Raw genomic sequence first — 23,025 nt, 5'->3', positions numbered from 1 at the left:
TTTATACAAAATAAATGCAGCAGAGGGCAATTCAAGTGGGGTTGTATGAGATATTGTCCCATACCAAACTCCATAGAGAAAATCTGTGTTTTTAGCTCGCGGGGACACAGGTGCTACTAGTCCACTGCTGCCTCGTGTGGTCAGTTTGTGCCACTGAGGTAAATCTGATTTGGTTAAATCTGTTTGTGGTTAAAATAAGTAAAATAAGTAAATAAGTAAAAAGGAAAGTCCAAACAGACATTTTGAAGCTTAGGTGTTAAAGGGTTAATGTTCCCGTTAGAAAAGGCCGTCTAACTGTAAAATAAATTGGTGAACATAATAAGACATCGTAGACTTAAGCTGACCTCAATTTTTTTAGTCATTCTCTTGTTAAGTGGATAAAATCTCTTTATTTTTACAGTTGTGTTACTGCACAGTAGGTTTGTGTGTGTAAGCAGACACTCGCTTCCATAGCAACCACAGCTATTAGCAGTCAGTGTGTGTGTGTGGTACAGGTGACACACACTGTTGTGTCGGTATTAACTTGCCCTAAAGCAAAATAAACAAATGAATGACTGATCCATGAAAATTGAAGAGATTAAACATGTGCCAGTGAAAAGGTAGAGGCAGAAAAGAAGGAGTGTGTGTGTTTTGTGCGTATGTGTGTGTGTGTGTGGTACAAGTGACACACACTGTTGTGTCGGTGTTAACTTGCCCTAAAGCAAAATATACAAACGATTGACTGATCCATGAAAATTAAAGAGATCAAACGTGACAGTAAAAAAGCAGAGTAAAGACGGAGTGTGTGTGTGAAAGAGTAAAGTTTAAAGAATGGTGGAGGATTATCAGGTTTTTCTCTGATGAAACTCTGAACCACAAACTGACTGATCTGCTCCGACTTAAAGTCACAGTCTAGACATGGATCCATCTCTTCCTTCGTCTCTTCCTCCTCCCTCCTCTTCAGTTTTTTTTAAATCCCTCCATCCTCCCTACACTCTCTCTATCGCTCTCTCCTTCATTTGTCCGTCTCCGTCTGAAGACATGTCCGCAGCACTGTGCGTCCCCCTGCTCGTCTTTGTGGCGCTGACTCATGGTGAGTAAAGACTCTATTGTATTCTTATTGTGACTGTATTTATAAAGCGCTTCTCTAGTTTCTAGTTAACACACATTAGCTCCCGGGAGCTCTGGTTCTGATTCTAGCTAACTCTTGTTAGCATAAAAAGAAACTACGCAAAACGACCATTAAAAAAAACATCAGGTCCAACACTAAGAAGCTAAATCAGTTAATTGTAATAAAATAAAATAAAAGCACCACTACTGTGAATGATGTGACCAAACGTCACCGAACCAGCAGCCAAAGCAACGTAATTTCAACAATGTCAACACAGAATGAGTAAGCTAAGGGGGTGTGGCTTAGCTATTGGTTTAAATGTGACATCCTTCAAATTCAAATGTTAACGTAATGCACGAGAGGACGACAAAGGTGAAATTGGTCCGTTGGAAAATAAAAACAATGAAATCTTCGAAACTCTATTTTAACATGGACTGAAAAACGGACCATGTTTAAAGACGTTAGCCGAAACATTTGTTTGTTTCATAAACACCGGTCTGTTTGTCCTCCCTCAGCTCGCTCCGTCTTCACTGGACCAGAGTTTGAGATTCCAGAGATTGATGGTTCCGCGGTGGACGACATCTGCGGGATTTTCTCCGGCCGTAGCCCTGACCACGCCCCTGACCCCGCTCCTGTCCCTGCCGCTATCACCACCACAACAATGAAAGCAGCCACACCCCCACCCCCACCCCCACCAGTCACCAGAAAGGTAATCAGACTAACATTGGTGGACACCAGGTGTCTCCCTACTTAAGCGTCCTAACAGTGATTTTATACATTTCATTTTTTTTCATCTAAATTAAATTTCTCGTCCAGCCGCCACTGAAGAAACCACCACCAATCAGGCCTCAGCCAGCGGCAGCACAACCAATCACAAACAGCCATTCCAACAGTGCAGCCCGCCTCCTGCACTACCTCCTGACCAGCAGAGGGCATACTGGTGCCAGATTCAGCAGCTTCGTATCTCGGCCAATAAGAGGGCAGCGTCATGGTGGACGAAGTGTGGGTTCGTCTTCGGAGGAGGACTCCAGTGAAGAGTCTTGATGACATCATCTTATTACGTTTTGTTTTTTTGTTGTACTTTTTTATGGTTTGATGTTGTTGTTTTGTTGTTTACCTCTATCCAGTAAACATTTTTCATTATTTTGAAATAAAAATATTAAAGAAAACTTTCTTGATAACCTGCTTCTTTATTATTTACATAAAACAACAATGCTAAGGGATAGTTTTTTTGAAACAAGGAAAACAGAATTTAGTGGCTTAACAAAATGCTCAACTGATAAATCTTATGTCAGTTTAAGTCTACAATATCTTAATGTGTTCGCTTTATCTCCATATTTGACAGACTTCTACAACAGGAAACTGAAGTTTTGTAAACCACTCACTCTCCCACACCAAAGTCCATAGGGAAAATCAGTGATTTTACATCGCAGGGACACGGGAGCTGCTGGTCTACTGCTGCCTCGTGTGGTCAATTTGTGTCACTGAGGTAAATCTGAAAAAAGGATTTCACCAACACCAAAATGACAAAAATCACACATTTGCAGCCACTCTTCAAAGACCAAGAACTATCCCATTAAGACACTAACAACCATGTGTAAATGGAAAAGGTTCATTTTAGCAGAATTAGGCACTGCTGATAAACAAAAACGACTAATGGAAGAAGTCAGTCTGTGTTGAGTAAAAATAGTTAACCTGTGTTAGTGTGTATTAGGGTGAGTGTGTGTGTGTGTTTGGAGAAACAACAGGAATTGTTTGTTTATCTTTCCTCGAATCCTTGTCGTTGCCGTCTTTGCGTTTACCTGGAAAAGCATGGGGATCAAAGGCGTCTCCATAGCAACACAGAACTCCTACAGTCAGGCCTGTGTATGTGCTGTTGTTCCCACCATCTCTTCCTCTGAACTGTGGAGGCACAGAGCTGCTTAGATCTGGAAAGTGGACGTCTGATTTCTTCCTGGCCACTGCAACGCCGTTACCGTCGTCACAGCAATCACACTGGAAGAAGCGCCCACCAGTCCGACTCTTATCTGAAACCTGAGAGTACAGGATATTTATCGGTAAACATTCCGACTGTGATGGGAAACAAGAAAAACACACATACCTTTGTAGTAACGTAGTTTGACTGAGATGGTTTCGTCACTCGTTTACGAATTCCACTGTAATGCCTTTTCCAGTCTTTACATCTGTAATGACACAAGAAAACATCCTTTTCCACATCAACGTTGGCCTTAATACGACATAATTCTGGCAATTTATGGATCTAAAATTGATTCAGAAGCCAAGAGAACCTGAGTCTACCCACACTGGATAGAATGTGGTTGTAATGCCGGGATCAGAATACAAGATATTTTTCTACACTTTCACAATGGTCACATTATCAATCAACAGTGGCACGGATTCTTGCCATGTTTTGTTCAGGGGACTGCCAACACTACAAGAACTTATACATAGTCGGTAGTAAGTGTAAGTAAGGCGCTTTACCTTAGACCGTGGTTTCTAGGGGGAAAACGTACATCTGAGTGATCATCAATGGTTGGGATGTTGGTACTGCCGACAGAGAACGAGGAAGGAGGGAGTAGGACAGGAGTGGAGCAGGGGGCAGGAGGTGGATTGGAGGTGAAATTGGGTATGATAGCGTCAACGTTGCTAACATCTGCAGAGTCCATGTTCTGGCAGATGAAGATTCTTTTGGATGATTCATGGTCTGGGGTTCCATGTAAAGTTGAATCTGTGGCAGTCGATGTACACATGTCACTTTTCTTCTCTGCAGCCTCTGCAGGAAATAATGATGATTTTTTTTGTATTGCTGTTGCGGAGGTAGGTTTCATGTCAGATTTAACTCCATTGCTCTTGTTCTTATCACTTGAACTTCCAAATATTTGACTCACTGGAGACTTGTTTGTTGCATAGATGGACACAGAGACCGTTGAATCCTCTGTGTTCTCTTTGTCAGAGAATTTCCATATTTTAGGAATAGCTGTCTCTACTGGCAAATTTGTTTTTGGGATTTCATTCAGTGTGGGGTCTGAGGGGGATCTGGATTCTGGGTTGATCCTGAATTTATAAGCATTCTCTTGATGGACACTGAAGGGCTCAGAAGATTCAAGATGCTCCTTGTGATCTCTTCCAGAAGTACTGGGTACCGATATGTGGCTTATGATCTTTGTGGTCTCTGGGCTCACTTTGGTTTCAGGTGACCCCTCAATGGCAGGTTCTGGGTATTCTGCGACAGCATCGGAGGGTTTGTTGGGTGCGCCGGTTGTGTCATTGGTGGGTTTAGGTGGTGAGCCAGTGTTGAACAAGTTTGGTTTCGAAATTCCTTTGTGTAGTGTCATGATACTGTTTGCAGGACTGGTCTGTATAAAAAGAACTGAGATACAAGTCTTTGATGGACCAATTGACAAAGACGTATTGGTTGAGGTGGTCATGGAGAGCCTGGTGTTCAAGGGTACGACTTTCAAATGTTCATTGATCTGTTGTTCTGAAAAAGCAGAAACCTTGCATGGCTTGGTGGCAGAGGGGTTAGTACTTGAGGTAGTGACCTCAACGCGGTCATTGCTTGGCAGCGAACATGTTTGAAGTGCTAAACGAGTGTCTTTTTGATTGACAGCTGATTCCAGATATGAGCTCACATTTGGATGATCTGTGTTTGAGTTTTTAGACAATTTCCTGTTGTTCCAGTTCTTTACATCCTCTTGACTTGGCTTAGATGTAGAGGATCTGTCGATGCCCATCACAGTTTTCACAGCCTGACCATCCCTGGATTTAGACGTCAATGTGTTCTTGTCTTTCAGACCAGTTACAGTCTTGATGCCTTGGTGTGAGGAATTGGAGGTGAGAGGTTTAACAGATTTGCAAGTCTTCAGTTTCTTGCTTGACCCAGCACCGGTGGTAACTTTTATGTTATCTGCTTCTCTTGCTGCATTATCGGCGACCTTACCACCTAATATTTTGGACTGTTTGGTGGACCCCAGCATTTCTGGGGTGTTCTGAACTGTTTTAAGAAGTTTAGGCTTAGGCTGCTTTGTTTTTCTTTTCTCCACTTTCTCTTCTTCCTTTTTGTCTTTCTTCTCCTCCACAGTAGCATTATCCCTTCCGTGTTTTGGAGTTTTGGTTATTTTGGGAAGGGTTGAGTTTTCTCTGTGGTCCTTTTGAATCTTCGCATTCAGCTCATTCAAAAACCTGTTTACACACACACACACAGATGCAGCAGCTCAGTGTCTTGATCTTTAAGGCTACCCAAATAGTTGATTTAATATTCAAAAAAGAGCCAGTTAGCAATGGGTTATGTGGGATTTATTTAGTTTTATAATTTGCATCAATAAAAACCATGTGAGCACATGTATGATCTCTCCACTTGTGGATGCTGTTGTGTGCTCTTGCAGAGGAATAATGCTCCCTTGCAATAATGGTTTTAAACTCTAACATACTTATCTTACACTTTTATAAGGGCAATGACAGCTAACGCAGAGCGATACCTGATTTGGAAGGAGTCCTCTGTGAACAGAGGATGTTCCAACAAATCGGAACAATGAGCTCGTCTTTCTGGATCCACCTGAAGACAACTCTGCAAGTGAGAAAGCAAAGTTATTTAACCATTGACAGTGCTGTAGGCGTCTTTTGAAAGTAACTAGATCAGAACCTGAGATCATCTGTCGCATCCATGTTCATCTAGTGGGCAGTAGCTCGGAAAAGAAAGCCTCATTCCTAAAAGGTTAGGATTGGGGTGAAGTCAAGAAAATAATTGAACTGTACCTGTGCCAAGTCCATGGTGACGGGTGAGATTGAAGGAAATCGCTGATGCAGTTGGACTTGGCCACAGCATTCTGGTAGTTTGACTCCAGAAAAGACTGGATTCCTGTAGAACAGCGCTTGGTGATGAGCAGTCAGGTTTCCTACAACAGAAACATGAAGACTTCTGTGGTTACATTAGTTGAAGTGTGGTTGTATGGGGTTCTGGCATAGTCTCTGCTGTCAGAAACTGAAGTTTGTGTCACTTGGTAAACCTTTCTCTCGCTCTCACACCAAACTCCATAGAAGAAAACAGTGATTTTACATCACAGCAATTATCAAACATGTACTTACCAAAGCACCTGACAATGTGGTGGATTTGGTCGAGGTCAGAATCTCCGGGAAACAGCGGCTGACCTGTTAGCATCTCCAACACCAGACAACCTATGGCCCACACGTCTACTGGTCTACACACACACATACACACACAAAATCATTAGCACACAGCCTTTAGCTAACGTCTGCAATTCCACACTTCAACACTTACTTTCCATATTTGATGTCTCCCACCAGCAGTTCAGGGGCTCTGTACCAGCGAGTAGCTACGTAGTCCGTGTAGACATCACTCTCAGCAGGGGACGCCAAGGTGCGCGCAAAGCCGAAATCGCACAGCTTGACTACGCCCCCGTGAGAGATTAGGACATTCTCTGGTTTAATGTCTCGGTGGATTATCTGTGACGGAAGGAGTCGGTGACAGTGTTAAACCATTGGGCACTCTTTGAACCATTCAAAACTGTTAGCTTTACATGCTATACATGCTATAGCATATATAGCATCAGCTTAGCTCATTTTGATGGTGCGTTCACAGCTGCTCCGGAAGATGGGATTCCTGTAGATTACTCGACATGAGTCCCATGAAGATGTTACATTTGTGTTACATTGGTCACAAGGAAATAATCGAACTTTTCGATGTTGTACGTGTGCACTCCAAAATAATGAAACGGGACGGCGGTGTAGGCGGGGCATAAAGTATGTGTACTGTATGTGGGCTACTGAATTAAAGCTGTACGTCACACGTTTATATGACCATAATTAGCTTAGCATTAAGCTCAGCGGAGTCGTCGTGGGTTGTATTTAAACTCGTGATGTGAACGTTAGCTTCACGTCTGGTGTGAACACACCACCAGACCTGTTTGTGACCATCTCCTCACATTCTGCTGGTGGCAGAAGGCGGCGGCACTCAGAATCTGGTAAAGGAACCGTCGGCTGGTGCTGAGGTCCAGTCCACTCTCTCTCTGATCCAAAACGTCCAGCAGTGTCCGCTCCACAAACTCAAACACCAGATACCAGCGGCGGCGGCGCTTCCATACTTCCAGGAGGTTGACCAGGTTACCGTGACGCAGTTGCTTTAAAGTCATGGAGATAAAATCTGAGAAATTAGCATTTGAACTCAGGTTTTCACCTTTTTTTTGTACATGACTCATTGATTGATTGGTTGATTGACAAGCACCCTGAGCAGCTTGATCTCCCTCAGCGCGATCTTCTTGACGGTCTTGTCATCGTCCGAGTCCATGAACTTCTTGATGGCCACGAGTTGGCCCGAGTCTCGGTGACGACACTTGAGCACGGTGCCATAACTGCCCTGACCGACCAGACCGAGGGACTCGTAACGCTCCATCACTGGCCCCGCCCCCCTCAGAGCAATAAAAACTGATTATTTCACTTTAATTTGATATCACAATTTTTAAACAACTGAACAAGAAAATCATCAGAAATACATGTATTATTTTTATAATTATTATTAAATTATTTATAATTTCCTCAATCTGACATCAACAAAACAAACACACACACTAACCTCAGGGGAAATTCCTCTTTAATCGTCGCAGTGAACTCCCATTATCTATGTAAACACTAGAGTAATGTTTGTGTGTGTGTGTGTTTCCTTGTGCCACAAAAAACGTTGTCATAGCAACACCACAGCACACACACAAACACACCATTCTCCACATGGCAGATCATTACATTACCCTGTTAACTGTTTCCGTTTAGTCACATGATCCTTTCATCCACACACATATATACACTGTAGAAAGTGTTTTCTGTAGTATTTCAGAAATTCTTTACACACATATATGTGCTGTATATGAATATATTAAATATTGATTGCTGTGTTTGAATGAACATGACTATTTACCGTGCATTTATATATGTAAGTGTTTTTCCACCACAGAGTCACCTCAGTAATTATTTACCACTAAATAAATAAAACATAACATAATGAAATGCTGAGAGAAGGTCTCTACCACCACCTGCTGATCATTTTGGGGGACTGCACACTGAGACAAAGCCTATCATTAAATTCCAAAACCAAAAGAAAAATGTGAGAGTGAGAGTGTTGAATTAATAAACCTGTTTTGTTTGAATGTTTATATTGTCATCACAGTCAAACTTGAAGACCTTTCAATAAAAGTGAGTATTGATCATGTCAAAACTCAAAAGTGACTGCATGATAACACTCGATCGATATCACAAATGATTTTGTTGTCCTTTTTATCGTAACTTGTACGTGTACATGTAATAAACTTGTAATAGAAGTAATTTGTATCTCAATAAGTAATTTGTATCTCAGTTCAAAGTTTAATAATTTATATAACAACATATTGCAAAGTAGTTTATATCGTTACTTATTTAGTCATTTATATCTGAACTTATTGTATAGTCATTTATATCGTAACTTATCGTTTCGTCATTTGTATCTTAACTTATTGTTATTTATTTATATTGCAACATATGGTATAGAAATTTATATAATAACCTATAGTGTAGGAATTTATATTGTAACTTATTGTGTAGTAATTTATATCGTAACTTATTGTATAGTCATTTATATCGTAACTTATTGCATAGTAATTTATATTGTAACTTATTGTATAGTCATTTATATCATAACTTATTGTTTAGTAATTTTTATCCTAACATTGTTCAGTAATTTATATCGTAATTTTTTTAATAGTAATTTATATCATGAATCGTAATCGGAATATCGTATTGTTTGATACACACCTGCTATTTCTCTGCATATAACAAAACATTTTATGGTTATAAAATGTTTTCACGGTCACGATGTGAAGCGCCGGAACTTCTCATGATCACACATTGTTTATTGTTTATGTTTGGATCATATAGGATAAGGACGATGAGAAATCAAACATCAAAACATTTTAAAATATAAAAAAATATGTGCATTAATCTGGATTCTCTGCGCGTTGTCTGATTTCCTCCAGCAGCTCGGAGAACGACGGCCGACAATGAGGTTTCTGTAGAACCACAGAAGAAAAGGAAGAGAAGGTCATGGGTCACCAGATGAATCACTGCTGAGTAAGACTGTTGCTCAAAAGGCTTGCGGCGGTCGGTCAAATACCTCGTGCCAGCATCGGTACATGACGGTGTACAGCGACTGCGAGGCTCGGTGCGGCCGGTGCAGCCGGATCCCTCTGGTGATGTCGTTGACCACCTCCAGGTTTGAGCGGTTCTCAAATGGAGTCCGACCCTCCGAGTAGATCTCCCACATGACCACGCCTGCAGACACAGACACGCCCACTTTAGAACTTCAGACACGCCCCCCTCTGCTGCCACACTACATTTTCATTTACGGAGGATTTCGCAGGACAAAAGCTACACTAAATTAACAGCATTGGTCATTTTCAAGAATCGTTTGTTCCAGTTGTTGAATGTTATGCTTGATTCATTTCTGTGTGAGTGACTTTCAGACTCAATCTGGTTTAGTCCGGTGTGCTTTGGTTATAAACTGGTTAAATTTGTCGGTTTTCATCCTTAAAACGTCTTTGGTAAAATCAGCTAAACATAAAATATTGTAGAAAAAAAAGTTACCCACGATATCAGTTAGTCCTAGTTGTGGTCAGTCCTGTTTAGACTGGTCTGTTTTGAGCTAGTTTTATTTTGTGTTTTTGTTCTTATAACACTTTGAAAAGTTCAAAAGAATTTGATGTAAGATGCTATTTTTACCGTCTACTGTTTTACAGTGCACCATATTTTCTGTATGTGATTGCTGTTTTGATGCATTTACAGACAGAACATTTCAGGCTATTCAAAGTTTTTTGGCAACCTTCAACATTTAAAACACCCAGGATATCCAGAGGGACCTGGTCCTGGTCCTGGTCTTGGTCCTGGTCCTGGGATACACTCACCGTAGGACCAGACGTCAGAGCTGCTGCTGTACTTGTTGTAGTGCAGAACTTCGGGAGGAGACCACTTCACGGGGAACTTGGCTCCACTGGAACTCGTGTACTGGTTGTCGAGGACGTACCTGAGAGAGACACACACACACACACACAATCTGGTTCTTTCGTTACGGCACACAACTCATTTCAAAACAAATTTTTTTTTTTAAGAAATTATTTCAGATGTTATTTTAATCAAATAAATCTTTTTATTGTGTGACCGGTAAAAAAAAATAAATATATATATATATATTTTAATTTGTCCTATAAAAGAGAAAAAAACTGCACATCGTCCTGTGGATTTAATGAAGTCAGAGATTATAACTTTAGACATAATAAGTTATTTGTGAACGGTTGTTTGTGTTTGGTGGCTTTCAGCTCAGAGAGCTCATGTCGATGTGACGCGGCGGTTGTACCTGGTCATTCCAAAGTCGCTGACCTTCACCATGTTGTGCTCGTTGACGAGACAGTTCCTGGCCGCCTGGACGACCACACAAACACGGCAGCGTTAAAAAGATCACGTCACATGTCCAATTTTGAAAAAATATATATCATTTCATCAGATTGCTTATAGGTTGTGCTGATAAAAAGGATATACGACACTCTATATTGCACATATATTCTTATAGCTTAAATAATTCTAAATCCTCTGTGTTCTAAGGGTTAAAAAAAACCTCATAAACCCTTAATTTTTGCTCCCCTGGGACAATCAATGACACGGATTATTGATGAATCAGCTGTTTCTTGCTCCTCACTCACCAGGTCTCTGTGGATGAAGCTCTGAGCCTCCAGGTACTCCATGCCCTCGCACACGTCCTGGCACATGGACAGAAGCCACGCCTCCTTCAGGGCCCTGACCCGCTGCCGCAGGAAGTTCAGCAGGCAGCCGTTCTCCATGAACTCAGCCACGATCAGCAGGGGGCGCTGCTGCAGGCAGACGCCGTAGAGCTGCACCAGCTTGTGGTGACACAGTTTCCTGGACAGAATGTCGTTTATTTATGATGTGTAGAGCAAAAAAGTGAACAAAAACCCCATCGCCCTCTCCTTCATTATCCTCACATCATGACCTTGGCCTCCTCGATGAAGTCGTCCTCGCACATGGCTCCCTCTCTGATGGCCTTGATCGCCACCTTGTGCTGAGCCCGCCACTTTCCCAGTCGCACCACGCCAAACTGACCACTGCCCAGCTCCTTCATGAAGGTCAGCTCGCTCGGGTTGATCTCCCACTTCTCTGGGGGTAGAGAAGAGTAGAGAAGAAACTGATATGAATAACATCTGTGCTTCTCCACGGCATCAGTGGGAATTGTTCATATCCTCAGCTATAAAGTACAATATCATCTGCATATGAAGACACTTTACACTCATGGTGTTCACATGATTTCATGCATTCACTGTTTATTCATTTACTGATCAATAAGTCATGTTCACCTGAGCTGAATCCCGATGTGGCAGGTAAACACCTTCCCATTGGTCCCACTGCATAACGCAACCTGGTGACCAGACCTGCAAGTACGATTAGTGTCACTGAACGTTGTAAATAAAGTACAAGTGTGTGTGTGTGTGTTTGTGTACCTGCTGCGTTGTGTTGGTGGTAGCGGATGACCTCAGATATGGAGCTGAACGTGTGTTTTTCGGCCAGGAAGAATTTTCCAGAGTCATTGATTTTGATCTGGTAATGTCTTACGTCACTGCCGGCACTGCACGCACACACACACACACACACACACACACACACACACACACACACATTAAGAGGTGGTAACGTTGTTTTTTTCTTCTTCTTGTGTTGTTGTTTTCGTGTCGTCACCTCAACATCTTGGTGTAAACAGACACGGTGTAAACTCCCCGCTGACTCGACTCTCGCACCACAAACCCTCCTTCTTTGTCCTGGACAGTGAACACAAACAAACTCAGTGGGCAAAAAAACCAAACAATGACCGGCATGTGGACAGACAGACACACGTGGACACACGGACGGATACCTCTTGTCTCAGCAGCTGCTCAGCTTCTGTCCGGGTGATGTTCTTGCAGTACCACCTGCAACCACCACACGACGGCTTGTTTATTTGTGGTCTTTTGACGTCTTTGGAATAAAATAAACAGTTTCGATGTTGGACGCAGTGTAAACGTCGCACTCACGGGTTTGCCTCGATTCGGTTCTTCTCCGTCACGTAGTTACTGGGGATGAAGCCTCTGTTCCTGATGTAAGCGAACAAACAAAACCTTGTACAATTGTCTAAATTGGTCGTTGTGTTTTGCTCTCTGTTGCCCCCCGGTGGTTCAACCTTATAGTTCAACTTTACGTTACCCGTGTTTGTCCTGCGCTTTCCACCACAGCTGGTCCTGTTTGTGTAGGATGACGTACTCGTCCCCCTGTGGACACGACACGACACGACACCGTCATCATCCCACTCAACCACATATTGTTGTGAGACGTCGGCGGCTCCGACGCGTACATTCGTACCTGTTTGAGCGTCAGATCCGTGTCTTCCTGGGCTTTGAAGTCGTACATGGCGACGACCGTGAGCAAGTCCTCGCCACCGCTGTCCTCTGGGGGAGGAGGAGGAGGGAGCTTCCTCCTGGACCTGTCCACCTGACAGAGGGACAGACAGAGTGCTTACCAATTTCCCCCCCCCAAAAAAAGATGAACTAATCACGAGGGGGCTGCTACTACTCTATTATCTATTTGCCCTCGCTCTGCATACGTCATCGAGATCATTGGTCTGATTGGTGTCCAATTGCGTACAAAGTCATTTTCATCTACGTCCACTGATCGAACCTCTCGGATCTGGGAGTTGACGACGCCCCTTTCCAGGTTAACGTCAACCCGCTCTTATTTTGAAAGCAGCGCTACTTACGCGGCGGGCGCGTCCTGGGTATCGTCTGCTCTGGAAACACAGGGAGCTCCGCTCCACCTCCGTGCAGGTGCTGATCTCCCTGAAATGAACAAACAAACAAATAAATAGATGCACATGAACTTTCTCTGTCAGATCAGATCAGGGTTATCGATCGTCTACCTGGTCTGGACGGTACAGCAGCAGCAGCAGAACACTGAGTGGACGGAGTGATCTGAAGGAAGAGGAGCAGTTAAGTCTATGGCGTCTTTATCTCACCGTTAGACAGACTTTTACAACAGGAAACGGAGGTTTGTGAAGCTCTCACTCTCCCACACCAAACCCCATTGAGAAAATCGGTGATTTTTACATCACCGCACATAGGCGTTGTTGATCCACTGCTGCCTCGTGTGGTCCGTTTGTGTCACTGAGGTAAATCTGAACAAAGGATGTAAAATGCCGAAGTGACAAAATAACACATTCGAACTCACTGATGGAGGCAGCAGTGGATCAACAACTCCTGCGTGCTGTGATGTTAAAATCACTGATTTTCTCAATAGGGTTTGGTGTGGGAGATTGAGTGGTTTACAAATTCCAGTTTCCAGTCAGAAAATCCTGCCTAATGGCAAAATAACCCAATTAAAGTGCCCCAAAAGTGTCCTTAAGCTATCAAAGGCTTAATTTTATAAGGAGAGTCTCTTGTTAAGTGGTTAAAATCAGGTTTTTCCTTGCGTCCCCACTGGCAAGAGTGGGCCTCCATGTCTTAGGCAGGTTCTTTGTGGCAGGGGGGGATCATTACGCGGTGCAGTCCTATGACCACATTTGTGTGAGCGAAGAAACAGAAACTGAGGTAATTGTCACATAAGTGTCACATAAGTGTCACATCGACACACACACACACACACACACGGCAGCCTTTATTTTATCACTGTGTTTAATTAAAGTTTACATTCAGGGTTCATATGTTGCTTCAATAAAGTGGATTTGCACAAAGAGTTGAACTTACTTGAATGAATCATCTTCTTCTCGTCTTCATAATCTGATGATAATCTTCAGGTCTGACAAAGACCTGGAAACAGTTCACACACACAGAGAGAGAGAGATTGAGAGAGAGAGAGAGAGAGAGGAAGAGAGAGAGAGAGAGCGAGGAAGAGAGAGAGAGGTGGGTGGAGGAAGTCAACAGGGGACTTTAAAAGGGCAAAATAAACCAAAAACTCTTTCTTAGGCCTCTATGAAGCGAATGAAAATAAAAGCAGAAAATATAAATATTATATAATATTATTATTATTTAGTTGTTTTTAAAAAAAAACTAAAACATTGAACATTAAAAATGTTCAGTGTTTATAGAAAGTTAGAGACAGAGACAAGGACAGGAAGTGAAAGTATGACGTGAATAAAACCACAAAAAAAAATCCATCATCTGAAGAACACACACACACACACACACACACACACAGAGTGAGAGAGGACTTTAAAACTAGTAATGAAACAATCTACATGACTACACGTAAAATATATAAATTCAAATATAAAGACCTCCATGTTTATATGTTTATAAATACAAATAAAACTTGTGTGTTTGTGTGTATATATGTATATGTGTGTGTGCGTGTGCGTTCTCATGAAGATAGAAAGTCCCTCCTGCGGCCACTGCCCTCATCTGTCAGTGTCACACTGTGGTCGACACTAAAGACAGTGACAAGGAAGTGTGTGTGCGTGCGTGCGTGTGTGCATGTGTGTGTTCGCCTCCCTCTCTCTTCATTTCCTGAATCCTGCTCCTCTGATTCTCAGCGTCATGACAGAGAAACATCTCGAGTGAAAAACTGGAAAATGAACCAAAGCCAAGGTAAAACAAACACCTGTGTGTCTGTTTGTGTGTGTGTGTGTGAGTGAGAATGCCTGTGTGTGTGTGTGTGTGTGTGTGTGAGTGAGAATGTGTATGTGTGTGTGTGTGTTGATTAACAAGTCAGACTTGATAGTGAACAAGAGCTGAAGAGAAGTCTGTCTGTTCAACTATAGTGACTCCACACTAAGTACATATATTATACATGTATATAGGTATATATATATATATAGGTATATATATATATATCAAAAATCAGTAAGTATATGTAATGACAATTAATGACTTTATATACTGATGTCCAACAAATGCATATAAAGACAGTGAATGACTGTATATACAGATGATAATCAATTGTATATAAAAACAATTAATCTCAGTCGCGGTCTCAGTTGTTAATCATGTCTTAGCCTGTGCGGAATGTTTATCTTCTTCTTTTAATCCACGTTTGTTTCGCCTGACAAATCTCGTCACAGCTCAGCTCCTCCGCCTCGTGTTCTGACGACCACCACCAATGGGCTGAAGGCACAGCCATGAGTGAAGAGCTGCTATTGGAGGGGATCCTCATCAAGCGTTCCCAGCAGAAGAAGAGGACGTCGCCGCTGAACTACAAGGAGCGGCTGTTTGTCCTCACGAAGAGCAGGTTGGCGTACTACGATGGAAAACAAGAGGTGATTCTTAAGACTGTATTAATTGTGGTAATATAATAATGTTTCATTGGAGATGCAGTTCATGCATTTGTTTATATTATTATAACACCGCAAACCGTATTAGCTTAGGATAAAAACTGCGAGCCTGTTTGATACAGGTCCTAGCAAGATGTCGAGGCAAAAAAAGCAAATTAGCCAGTTTTGCCAAACACTCACATGAAGGCAATGTATTGTTTTAACAATTGACATTTCGCTTTTCTGACTCCTGGCACTGGAGGCGGCTTTCAGAAGTTAGCAGAGCATCGTCCGACTACCGAATGAGAGAGGCTAATGTTGCAAACGCGATGGTGTCTGCTATTGTTGGGTTGTTTGATTGGCTAGTGTGTGCTAGTGTGCTAATAAGAATATCTGACCTTTGGACAGACCAAGAATAGCCATTTCCTGTACAGCATAGAAAGTAAGCTAACTAGCTAATTTATCAAAAACTGATCTGACAAACTGCAGATGATGTATGTCGGACACCCTAATCTTCTACCGCTTTATCGCTGGAATCGCTGATACCAATCCCAGCTTACATAGGGCGAAAGGCAGGGTCACACCCTGGACAGGTCAAGTGTCCAATTTGGAGAACCCGGAGAAAACCCACCTACACATGGGGAGAACATGCAAGCTCCATGCAGAAAGGCCCTTGTTGCTGCAAAGGCAAGCGTGCTAACCGCTACACCAAACGTGTGGCCCGCTAAATATCTGTGTGTGATCTCCTTCCACAGAAGAAGTTCAGGAGAGGGTCAATTGAGCTGAGCAGCATCAGATGTGTGGAGATCGTCAAGAATGGCGGAGAAATCATCCCCTGCCATAACAAATACCCTTTTCAGGTGAGAGTGTCAATGAAGTCATCAGTTGATCCTTCAATACGTTTTATCCCGCAAGAGCCTGTGCTGTATTCAATTTCAGGCAAAGAGTAGCCATCTAGCGGTCGGAGTGTAAACTAAATGCGGTTGATAAAATTCTCAAGTTTTAATTAGTAGGCGGGGTGTGGGCTGTGCCTGAGTTCATTTGCGCGACATCAATGTGGTGCGTTCACAACAAACGATAACATTGAACAGACTTTTTCTTTCTTCTTTTTCTTCTTTTTAGTGGTAGAGTGGCCTCGACTTCCATGGGATATTTAGCCAGTTTAGATCCACCCTGACCGTACCATTTTACTCTGGTGCCCCAAAAGAAGGGTGCCAAAGAATTGAAGAGTTGGGGCTGATCATTTTGATGCTATTCCTAATGGAAACCCCCCAAAAAAACACTGTATCAAAATGTAGTACCAAAGGCAGTCAAGCCTAAAGATCGCAAAACATAGCTAAAGGTTCCCAAAAATTCAGTCAAAAGATGATGTCACTGACACCAACAGTTAACATTTAACACCTGTCTGTGTTTTTGTCTAGGTGGTGTACAATACTAGCACACTATATGTTTTCGCTCCAAGTCAAGACAGCAGGAGATTGTGGGTCCAGAGCCTGAAAGAAGGTCAGTTTTTACTTTACTATTCTACTCACTGGTGTAGAATAGAAGAGGAGAGTTGAGTATGTGTCAGATCACACGGACTTGGCCGCTGCAGAGATGTTTTCACAGCATCGTTTTTAACCACAGCATGTTCACACATGAAGCACACCTTTTCTCACAGCCCCCTCTGTTTCCATTCTTCCTTTCGTGTCTGATATTTCACAGAAGACTCAAATCAGAGCCTAAGAATATCCTAAAACTCTGTTTGTACATTTTAAGTGCAGTATAAGAAAATAATTTTGTTTAACTTAATCAACTCTAATTTGAACTGTGAAATGTAAGGTCTAATGTTCTGATACCATCTCAGGGTGGCCCCCAAGACTCAGTGGTGGGGCCCTTTTCCTTCCAATACACGCCAAAACCCTGGGTCAAACTATGCACTTGCACAGCTTTTTGTATCACCGCTATGCAGATGACATCCAGCTTTTCCTACCAGATAACCCCCCGTGAATCTCGGATTGTTCCTCAGATTATACTCTTAAAGTGTATTTACACTGTACATGGACTGTTAGTAACTGTGGTTCTTGAATGATTTGTTTCCTGATGTTATTCACACGAGGCTAATGCCAGAGCTTAGTAAGATGCAAGCATGTGTAGTCTGACTTACTTGGTAACACCAGGTTCGACTGAAACGAAGTTAGCATCTACATGAACGCCAGACAACATGTACGCTCCATAAAGTCAAATACATTTGGACTATACACAAACATCTGTATCGGGGTCCGCACATGCTCACGTGGACATAAGTGGATGATGATGTTTAAACAGCTTGCTCTGAGCTAACAGGTGAACGTGAGAAGTACGATTTCGTGGCAACATTTCCAGCTCACTGACATTGTGTCTGTGTGTGTGTGTGTGTGTGTGTGCAGAGATAAAAGACAACCAGATGATCTTGACAAAGTTTCACCCCCAGTTCTGGCAGGAGGGGGCGTGGCTTTGCTGTCGGCAGGTTGATAAACAAGCTCCAGGTTGTGAGGAGTACAACCCGTTTGGAGACAGTAAGAAACCATAAGTTGGATTTAATGTATGTCATTTTTTTTTTTATTATTGTGTTATGTCTCGTATAGACAGTGGAACACTTGATTCACCAAGTGTAAAGAAAAAAACAGGAAATGACACAAACTGCTGAGCTGTTTCTTTCAAACAGCTGCAGCTGTGGCGTGTGGCAATAATATAATATGATATAAAATAATAGAATATAAAAGAATATAATAGAAGATAATATAAAAGAAACAGCACTAAAAATGGGCCATGTCTTGCTGAAATATTGAACACGTGTTTTTCTTCCTCTTTTCTAGTTTCCAGGAAACCTTTACCCCCGGTGCCTGGAGGGGAACGCAAGGACAAAAGGGTAACTGCAACACACTACACTTAAGGGGATAGTTCCATTTTTTTTCCATCGTAAAATTAAGGACAATTTCCTTTGCAAACCACTCACTCTCCCATACCAGTCCATAGAGAAAATCAGTGCTTTTAATTCACAGCACACAGGAGTTGTTGATCCACTGCTGCCTCCATGAGTAAGTTCACGTGACACAGAGTTACCACACAAGGCAGCAGTAGACCAGCAGCTCCTGGGTCACCACAATCTAAAAATTTAGATTTTCTCTATGGACTTTGGTGTTGGAGAACGAAAACTAGATCAGCAAATCCTGTATGTGACCTCCTGCTTTCCTTCCTACAGCAACGACCTAATCTTCCCCTCCCCCCACCCGCTAATGTTGATGATGAACATGAGGGTGACGATGATGAAGTGGTGGTGGTGGCTTTGTATGACTTCCCCGGCACTGAGCCGCACGACCTGAGTCTGGTCAAAGGCGGAGAATACGTCATCCTTGAAAAGTGCGATGTCAACTGGTACAAGGCACGGAACAAGTTTGGGTGAGTGTAGCTGCGACGTAAGGCGGGAAGACGGATGTTTGCCTGAACAACAGGAAGTTACTGAATCTACTTTCTACTTTTTTAGCATGATGCACATGTTCTTAAATCAACTTTGACTGATATTTTTGGCGATGTTACCGAAGCATTTTGAACTGTGACATTATGGTACCTTGTCTTCATGTCATATTTGTAAAATTGAGTTCATGATTTGCGAAATTTTATGCTGATATTGTTTTCTGAAATGATGAAGCTCACAGAAATTTGTTTTTCCAGTGGACGGTAGGTTAGCATGTTGTAATATTAGTCCAAAACAATGGCTGGATTATCTTTCAGTCCCAAGATTTCATTGGAAGCAGCAGTTGTTAATTGCTAAGTGACAAAATCAAACATCCGTGGTAAAAACAAATGAACAAATGATAGTTCCTTAGCATGTTAGCATGCTAAGATGGAGAACATGCTCAATGTAACATCAGAACATGTTAGCACGCTAAAGTTAGCAAAAGCTCACTTTGAGACTCTACAATCATTGTGTGTGTGCGTGTGTCACAGCGAGACAGGCTACATCCCCAGTAACTACGTGACAGAGAAGAAATCAGGGAACCTGGTGCAGTTTGTGTGAGTTTAGCCCTTTTACCTTTGCTCTCATTGACTCGTTGAATTCCTGTCATGAACATGTACATTTTACAGAAATATTTCCATGTTTGTTACTTTGTTGCAGTTGGTACAGTAAACACGTTAACAGGAACAAGGCAGAGGAGCTGCTGAAGAAGGAGGTGAGCTTCCTTTCCCTTCTTGACTCATACATACCCCTTTTACTGGGGAAAATCCAGAGTGAGCGCAAGTCAGGATGCTAAATTTATGGTGCTACCAAGTGGAACAGTCCAGTTCGATATGGTACATTTCCATTAGGAATAGTAATTCAAAATCAGGGTTTTAATTCCTAAAAGTAAAAAAAACATTGTATCTTCCTTGTCACCCCCCACTTAGGACAAAGAAGGTGCCTTCATTGTCAGAGACTCCAGCACTCCAGGGACCTATACTGTCTCTCTATACACCAAGTCTACTGCCGGGTGAGGAAACCTCACGTCCAGCTCAAAGGCAAACAAAACATACAACAAAACAATGTATCATCATAGACGTCATAACTCTTGTTGTGCGTATGTATTTATAGAGAGGGAGGCACGGTGATAAAACATTATCACATAAAGAAGATGCAGGGATCGCCACCTCGGTTTTACCTGGCTGAGAAACACCTGTTTGGCTCCATCCCCGAGCTGATCGAGTACCACAAACACAACGCAGCAGGTGAACCACACATCGTAACCACACTCGTTGTATGTCATTGAAAAGGGAGAGTGTAATGGTGCAGTCACACAACATGAGAAAGGATGATCAAGATGGATCTCCCGGGCAGAAGGATAAGTGGAAGGTTCATGGATGTCGTGAAGGAGGACATGAGGACAGCTAGTGACAGAAGAGGAGAAGATGGAGTCAGATGATCCGCTGTGGCGACTTACTTAAGGGAGAAGCCAACAGAAGATGTCAATTTTGAAAATAGAAACTGAAGTTTCAGCTGCAGATGCAACAAAAGCTTGAAGGTCAATAACAGTCAGAACATCGAGATCTAACTCTTCTACACATTGTCCTCATGTGTTGGTTTTGGAGAAATTTCAATGAAGCTCAATACCAAAGTTATAATCCTAGCTTTATCCTTTGTCTTTGTGTTTGTGCAAGGTCTAGTAGCGAGGCTCCGGTATCCTGTCGGAAAACAGGACAAATCCGCTCCATCCACCGCTGGCTTCAGTTACGGTAAGTCCACGCTCGGAGGCTCCATTGAGAACTTAGCTGGTTGGCTTAAACCTTGTTTGTCTCCCCCCACAGAGAAGTGGGAGATCGACCCCAGCGAGCTGACCTTCATGAAGGAGTTGGGCTGTGGGCAGTTTGGTGTGGTGAGGCTCGGGAAGTGGCGGGCTCAACACAAGGTGGCGATCAAGAACATCAGAGAGGGAGCCATGTATGAGGAGGACTTTATCGAGGAGGCCAAGGTCATGATGTAAGGAGGGCGGAAAGATGGAAGCAATAAGATCTTCAGATCTTTCTGAAGTCACCTATGTCTGGTGGTTCTAGTACTGATCAATATCAAATACGTTTTCTAGGATGGTTTCTGTCATTTTAGGTAGAAAACAGGCTGAGACGGATTCAGGATTGTTCAGGTGGTTGTGAGGCTGTAGGGCCTGGATACTCCACCATGACAGACTCCAACTCCAAGGGACTTCTGCAAGATATCTGCAGGTCCTGATGTCTAACTTGTGCCTTCTCTCCAGGAAACTGTCCCACCCTAAACTGGTGCAGCTGTACGGAGTGTGCAGCCAGCAGCGACCAATCTACATAATCACTGAGTTCATGGAGCAGGGCAGCCTGCTGAACTTCCTCCGGCAGTGGCAGGGCAGCTTCAGCCTGGGGTCCCTTCTGAGCATTTGTCTGGATGTCAGTGAGGGAATGGAGCACCTGGAGGTCAATGGGTTCATCCATAGAGATCTGGTAAATGGACCTGATTCTGAATTCTTCTTTGAATTAAAAGCTTTGTAGACCACACCAAAGCCCCGGAATAATTTCATCTTTTTCTCCAAACTTTTTTAAGACCTTTGTTCAAGGAATTAATCCTTAAGGCCTTTCCCATCTTTATGTTCAACATTTTTCTGTTCATTCCTTCCCTCTATCTCCTCCCAAGGCTGCCAGAAACTGTTTGGTGAACGACAATCTGGTAGTGAAGGTGTCCGACTTCGGCATGGCCAGGTAGGCTTCCTGACGCTGCGCTTTCGTACAGAAAGAGGTGAACGAAAAACCGCAAACTTCCATGTCTCTTCTACGTTGGGTGTTAAGCAATACATCCACTAGAGGGCAGCTCGGAGTCAAGAGCAACAAACATGGCAAAGGTGGCGGGAGTTATGATGTATGACTTAAGAAAGAGGTAGAATCATCAAAACTTGCGTCATGGTTGTCTCGCTTGAAGTATTGGCTACACTGCCCCCTTGTGACTTCCTGCAAAAACATGAACACAGAAGGCTCCGTCCACAACCAGGCCTTGCGTCAACTTAATTTGCCGAAATGTGTCGTGTTTTCTGTAGGTATGTGTTGGACAACCAGTACACCAGCTCGTCCGGCGCCAAGTTCCCTGTGAAGTGGTCACCCCCCGAAGTCTTTAACTTCTGCAAGTACAGCAGCATGTCAGACGTCTGGTCCTATGGTGAGAACACGCAAACGTGGATGCCTCATCAAGGTTGTGGGAAAATATGATGCAGAAACAGACATCTTTTTGTTTCCAGGTGTGTTGATGTGGGAGGTTTTCACCGAGGGTCGCATGCCATTTGAACAGCACCAGAATCACGAGGTGGTTACCTTGGTCTCCCAGGGACACCGCCTGTACAGGCCCAAAATGGCCACACCCTCCATTTATGACATCATGCAGCGGTGCTGGCATGAGGTGAGAACCGAAGGAAACAGTTGAAAAAAGATAAAAAAGACAGATTTTGTTTTGAATGATGATGATTTGTTTTCCGTTCTGTCACCACAGAGACCAGAAGAGCGTCCGTCATTCGCTCAGCTCTGCATCATGATCTCCAACTGTTTGGAGGGCGATGCCCCTCCCCCAAACTGACCACAATGACTGCCTATCTCCACCCAATGGTTGCTATGGTGACCTACTACTCTTGAGGGTGGGATTGCCTTCTAATTAGTCGCACAAGAAAAGAAGGCTAACTGTTACACGACAACTCCTCCACTAATCACATATGATTTTTTGATCACATGACTTTAACATCCTGTACCTTCACAATAAAATACTGCGTAGAAATAAAAAATGTGTGTTTGTATTCACTTTTCCCTAGTCTTTACGGCCACTCTTAGCCTTTTATGATACGTTCCCGCTCTGCAAGCAAAGACGCTAGCAAAGTCGGGGTTCGGTGGCACAAGGACAAGAGGAAAACCCCCTTTACATTATCCACATAAATAAAAAAAGGATGTGGTTAAACGTACGATCACATTCCCATGCATAACATTACTGATATTATTAGCTGATGCTACCACGTTACATTGGGTGTTGGTTTACTGACACCTGGTGGGGAAGTTTCAGATTGCAGCAAGTGGAATGGACAGACAAATGATGGGACGGACAGATGGACGGAAAGACAGATGAGGC

At 42.9% G+C, this 23,025-nt stretch overlaps 4 protein-coding genes across 4 annotated transcripts; 2 read left to right on the top strand and 2 right to left on the bottom strand.

Annotated features, from left to right (window-relative positions):
* The first annotated feature begins 52 nt into the window (after positions 1-52).
* On the top strand, positions 53-2,206 carry LOC131455867 (uncharacterized). Its single transcript, XM_058623713.1, has 3 exons — positions 53-1,072; positions 1,606-1,799; positions 1,907-2,206. Exons 1-3 carry the CDS (start codon positions 898-900, stop codon positions 2,132-2,134), a joined length of 597 nt encoding a protein of 198 aa, XP_058479696.1. The 5' UTR covers positions 53-897; the 3' UTR covers positions 2,135-2,206.
* A 365-nt stretch (positions 2,207-2,571) lies between these two features.
* On the bottom strand, positions 2,572-7,505 carry LOC131455900 (cyclin-dependent kinase-like 3). Its single transcript, XM_058623765.1, has 10 exons — positions 7,332-7,505; positions 7,033-7,227; positions 6,369-6,553; positions 6,176-6,288; positions 5,846-5,985; positions 5,569-5,657; positions 3,572-5,272; positions 3,192-3,273; positions 2,893-3,124; positions 2,572-2,585 (listed from the first exon to the last, which is right to left on the bottom strand). Exons 1-10 carry the CDS (start codon positions 7,497-7,499, stop codon positions 2,572-2,574), a joined length of 2,919 nt encoding a protein of 972 aa, XP_058479748.1. The 5' UTR covers positions 7,500-7,505.
* A 1,500-nt stretch (positions 7,506-9,005) lies between these two features.
* txk (TXK tyrosine kinase) lies at positions 9,006-13,994 on the bottom strand. Its single transcript, XM_058623673.1, has 16 exons — positions 13,906-13,994; positions 13,083-13,134; positions 12,924-13,002; positions 12,530-12,658; positions 12,374-12,438; positions 12,205-12,264; positions 12,048-12,102; positions 11,873-11,952; positions 11,638-11,762; positions 11,494-11,568; positions 11,125-11,296; positions 10,825-11,041; positions 10,482-10,546; positions 10,033-10,151; positions 9,246-9,403; positions 9,006-9,141 (listed from the first exon to the last, which is right to left on the bottom strand). The coding sequence occupies exons 1-16, from the start codon at positions 13,916-13,918 to the stop codon at positions 9,070-9,072; spliced, it is 1,536 nt and encodes a 511-aa protein (XP_058479656.1). The 5' UTR covers positions 13,919-13,994; the 3' UTR covers positions 9,006-9,069.
* Positions 13,995-14,590: 596 nt separating this feature from the next.
* On the top strand, positions 14,591-22,679 carry tec (tec protein tyrosine kinase). The gene is made up of 18 exons (XM_058623662.1): positions 14,591-14,745; positions 15,219-15,413; positions 16,163-16,267; positions 16,829-16,910; positions 17,816-17,944; positions 18,245-18,297; positions 18,631-18,827; positions 19,377-19,442; positions 19,546-19,600; positions 19,815-19,897; positions 19,999-20,132; positions 20,562-20,636; positions 20,709-20,880; positions 21,152-21,368; positions 21,559-21,623; positions 21,956-22,074; positions 22,154-22,311; positions 22,402-22,679. The coding sequence occupies exons 2-18, from the start codon at positions 15,276-15,278 to the stop codon at positions 22,483-22,485; spliced, it is 1,932 nt and encodes a 643-aa protein (XP_058479645.1). The 5' UTR covers positions 14,591-14,745; positions 15,219-15,275; the 3' UTR covers positions 22,486-22,679.
* Positions 22,680-23,025: the final 346 nt, after the last annotated feature.

Source organism: Solea solea, chromosome 3 (genome assembly GCF_958295425.1).
Source record: "Solea solea chromosome 3, fSolSol10.1, whole genome shotgun sequence".
NCBI classification, from domain to species: Eukaryota; Metazoa; Chordata; class Actinopteri; order Pleuronectiformes; family Soleidae; genus Solea; species Solea solea.
The sequence above is the reverse complement of the archived record's forward strand: the minus strand, read 5'-3'. Positions and strand labels throughout refer to the sequence as shown.

What these genes read in the sequence shown, in the direction of transcription:
- LOC131455867 (XM_058623713.1), top strand. Translation starts at nt 898, where the DNA reads ATGGATCCATCTCTTCCTTCGTCTCTTCCTCCTCCCTCCTCTTCAGTT. An exon ending in CTTTGTGGCGCTGACTCATG is followed by an intron (nt 1,073 to 1,605) that starts GTGAGTAAAGAC and finishes GTCCTCCCTCAG; the next exon opens with CTCGCTCCGTCTTCACTGGA. An exon ending in CCCCACCAGTCACCAGAAAG is followed by an intron (nt 1,800 to 1,906) that starts GTAATCAGACTA and finishes TTTCTCGTCCAG; the next exon opens with CCGCCACTGAAGAAACCACC.
- LOC131455900 (XM_058623765.1), bottom strand. Translation starts at nt 7,499, where the DNA reads ATGGAGCGTTACGAGTCCCTCGGTCTGGTCGGTCAGGGCAGTTATGGC. An exon ending in CCACATTGTCAGGTGCTTTG is followed by an intron (nt 5,986 to 6,175) that starts GTAAGTACATGT and finishes TTTCTGTTGTAG; the next exon opens with GAAACCTGACTGCTCATCAC. An exon ending in CAAACTACGTTACTACAAAG is followed by an intron (nt 3,125 to 3,191) that starts GTATGTGTGTTT and finishes CTGTACTCTCAG; the next exon opens with GTTTCAGATAAGAGTCGGAC.
- txk (XM_058623673.1), bottom strand. An exon ending in CGGATCTGACGCTCAAACAG is followed by an intron (nt 12,439 to 12,529) that starts GTACGAATGTAC and finishes TCGTGTCCACAG; the next exon opens with GGGGACGAGTACGTCATCCT. An exon ending in AACCGAATCGAGGCAAACCC is followed by an intron (nt 12,103 to 12,204) that starts GTGAGTGCGACG and finishes TGGTGGTTGCAG; the next exon opens with GTGGTACTGCAAGAACATCA.
- tec (XM_058623662.1), top strand. Translation starts at nt 15,276, where the DNA reads ATGAGTGAAGAGCTGCTATTGGAGGGGATCCTCATCAAGCGTTCCCAG. An exon ending in GGTCCAGAGCCTGAAAGAAG is followed by an intron (nt 16,911 to 17,815) that starts GTCAGTTTTTAC and finishes GTGTGTGTGCAG; the next exon opens with AGATAAAAGACAACCAGATG. An exon ending in GGTTCATCCATAGAGATCTG is followed by an intron (nt 21,369 to 21,558) that starts GTAAATGGACCT and finishes TCTCCTCCCAAG; the next exon opens with GCTGCCAGAAACTGTTTGGT.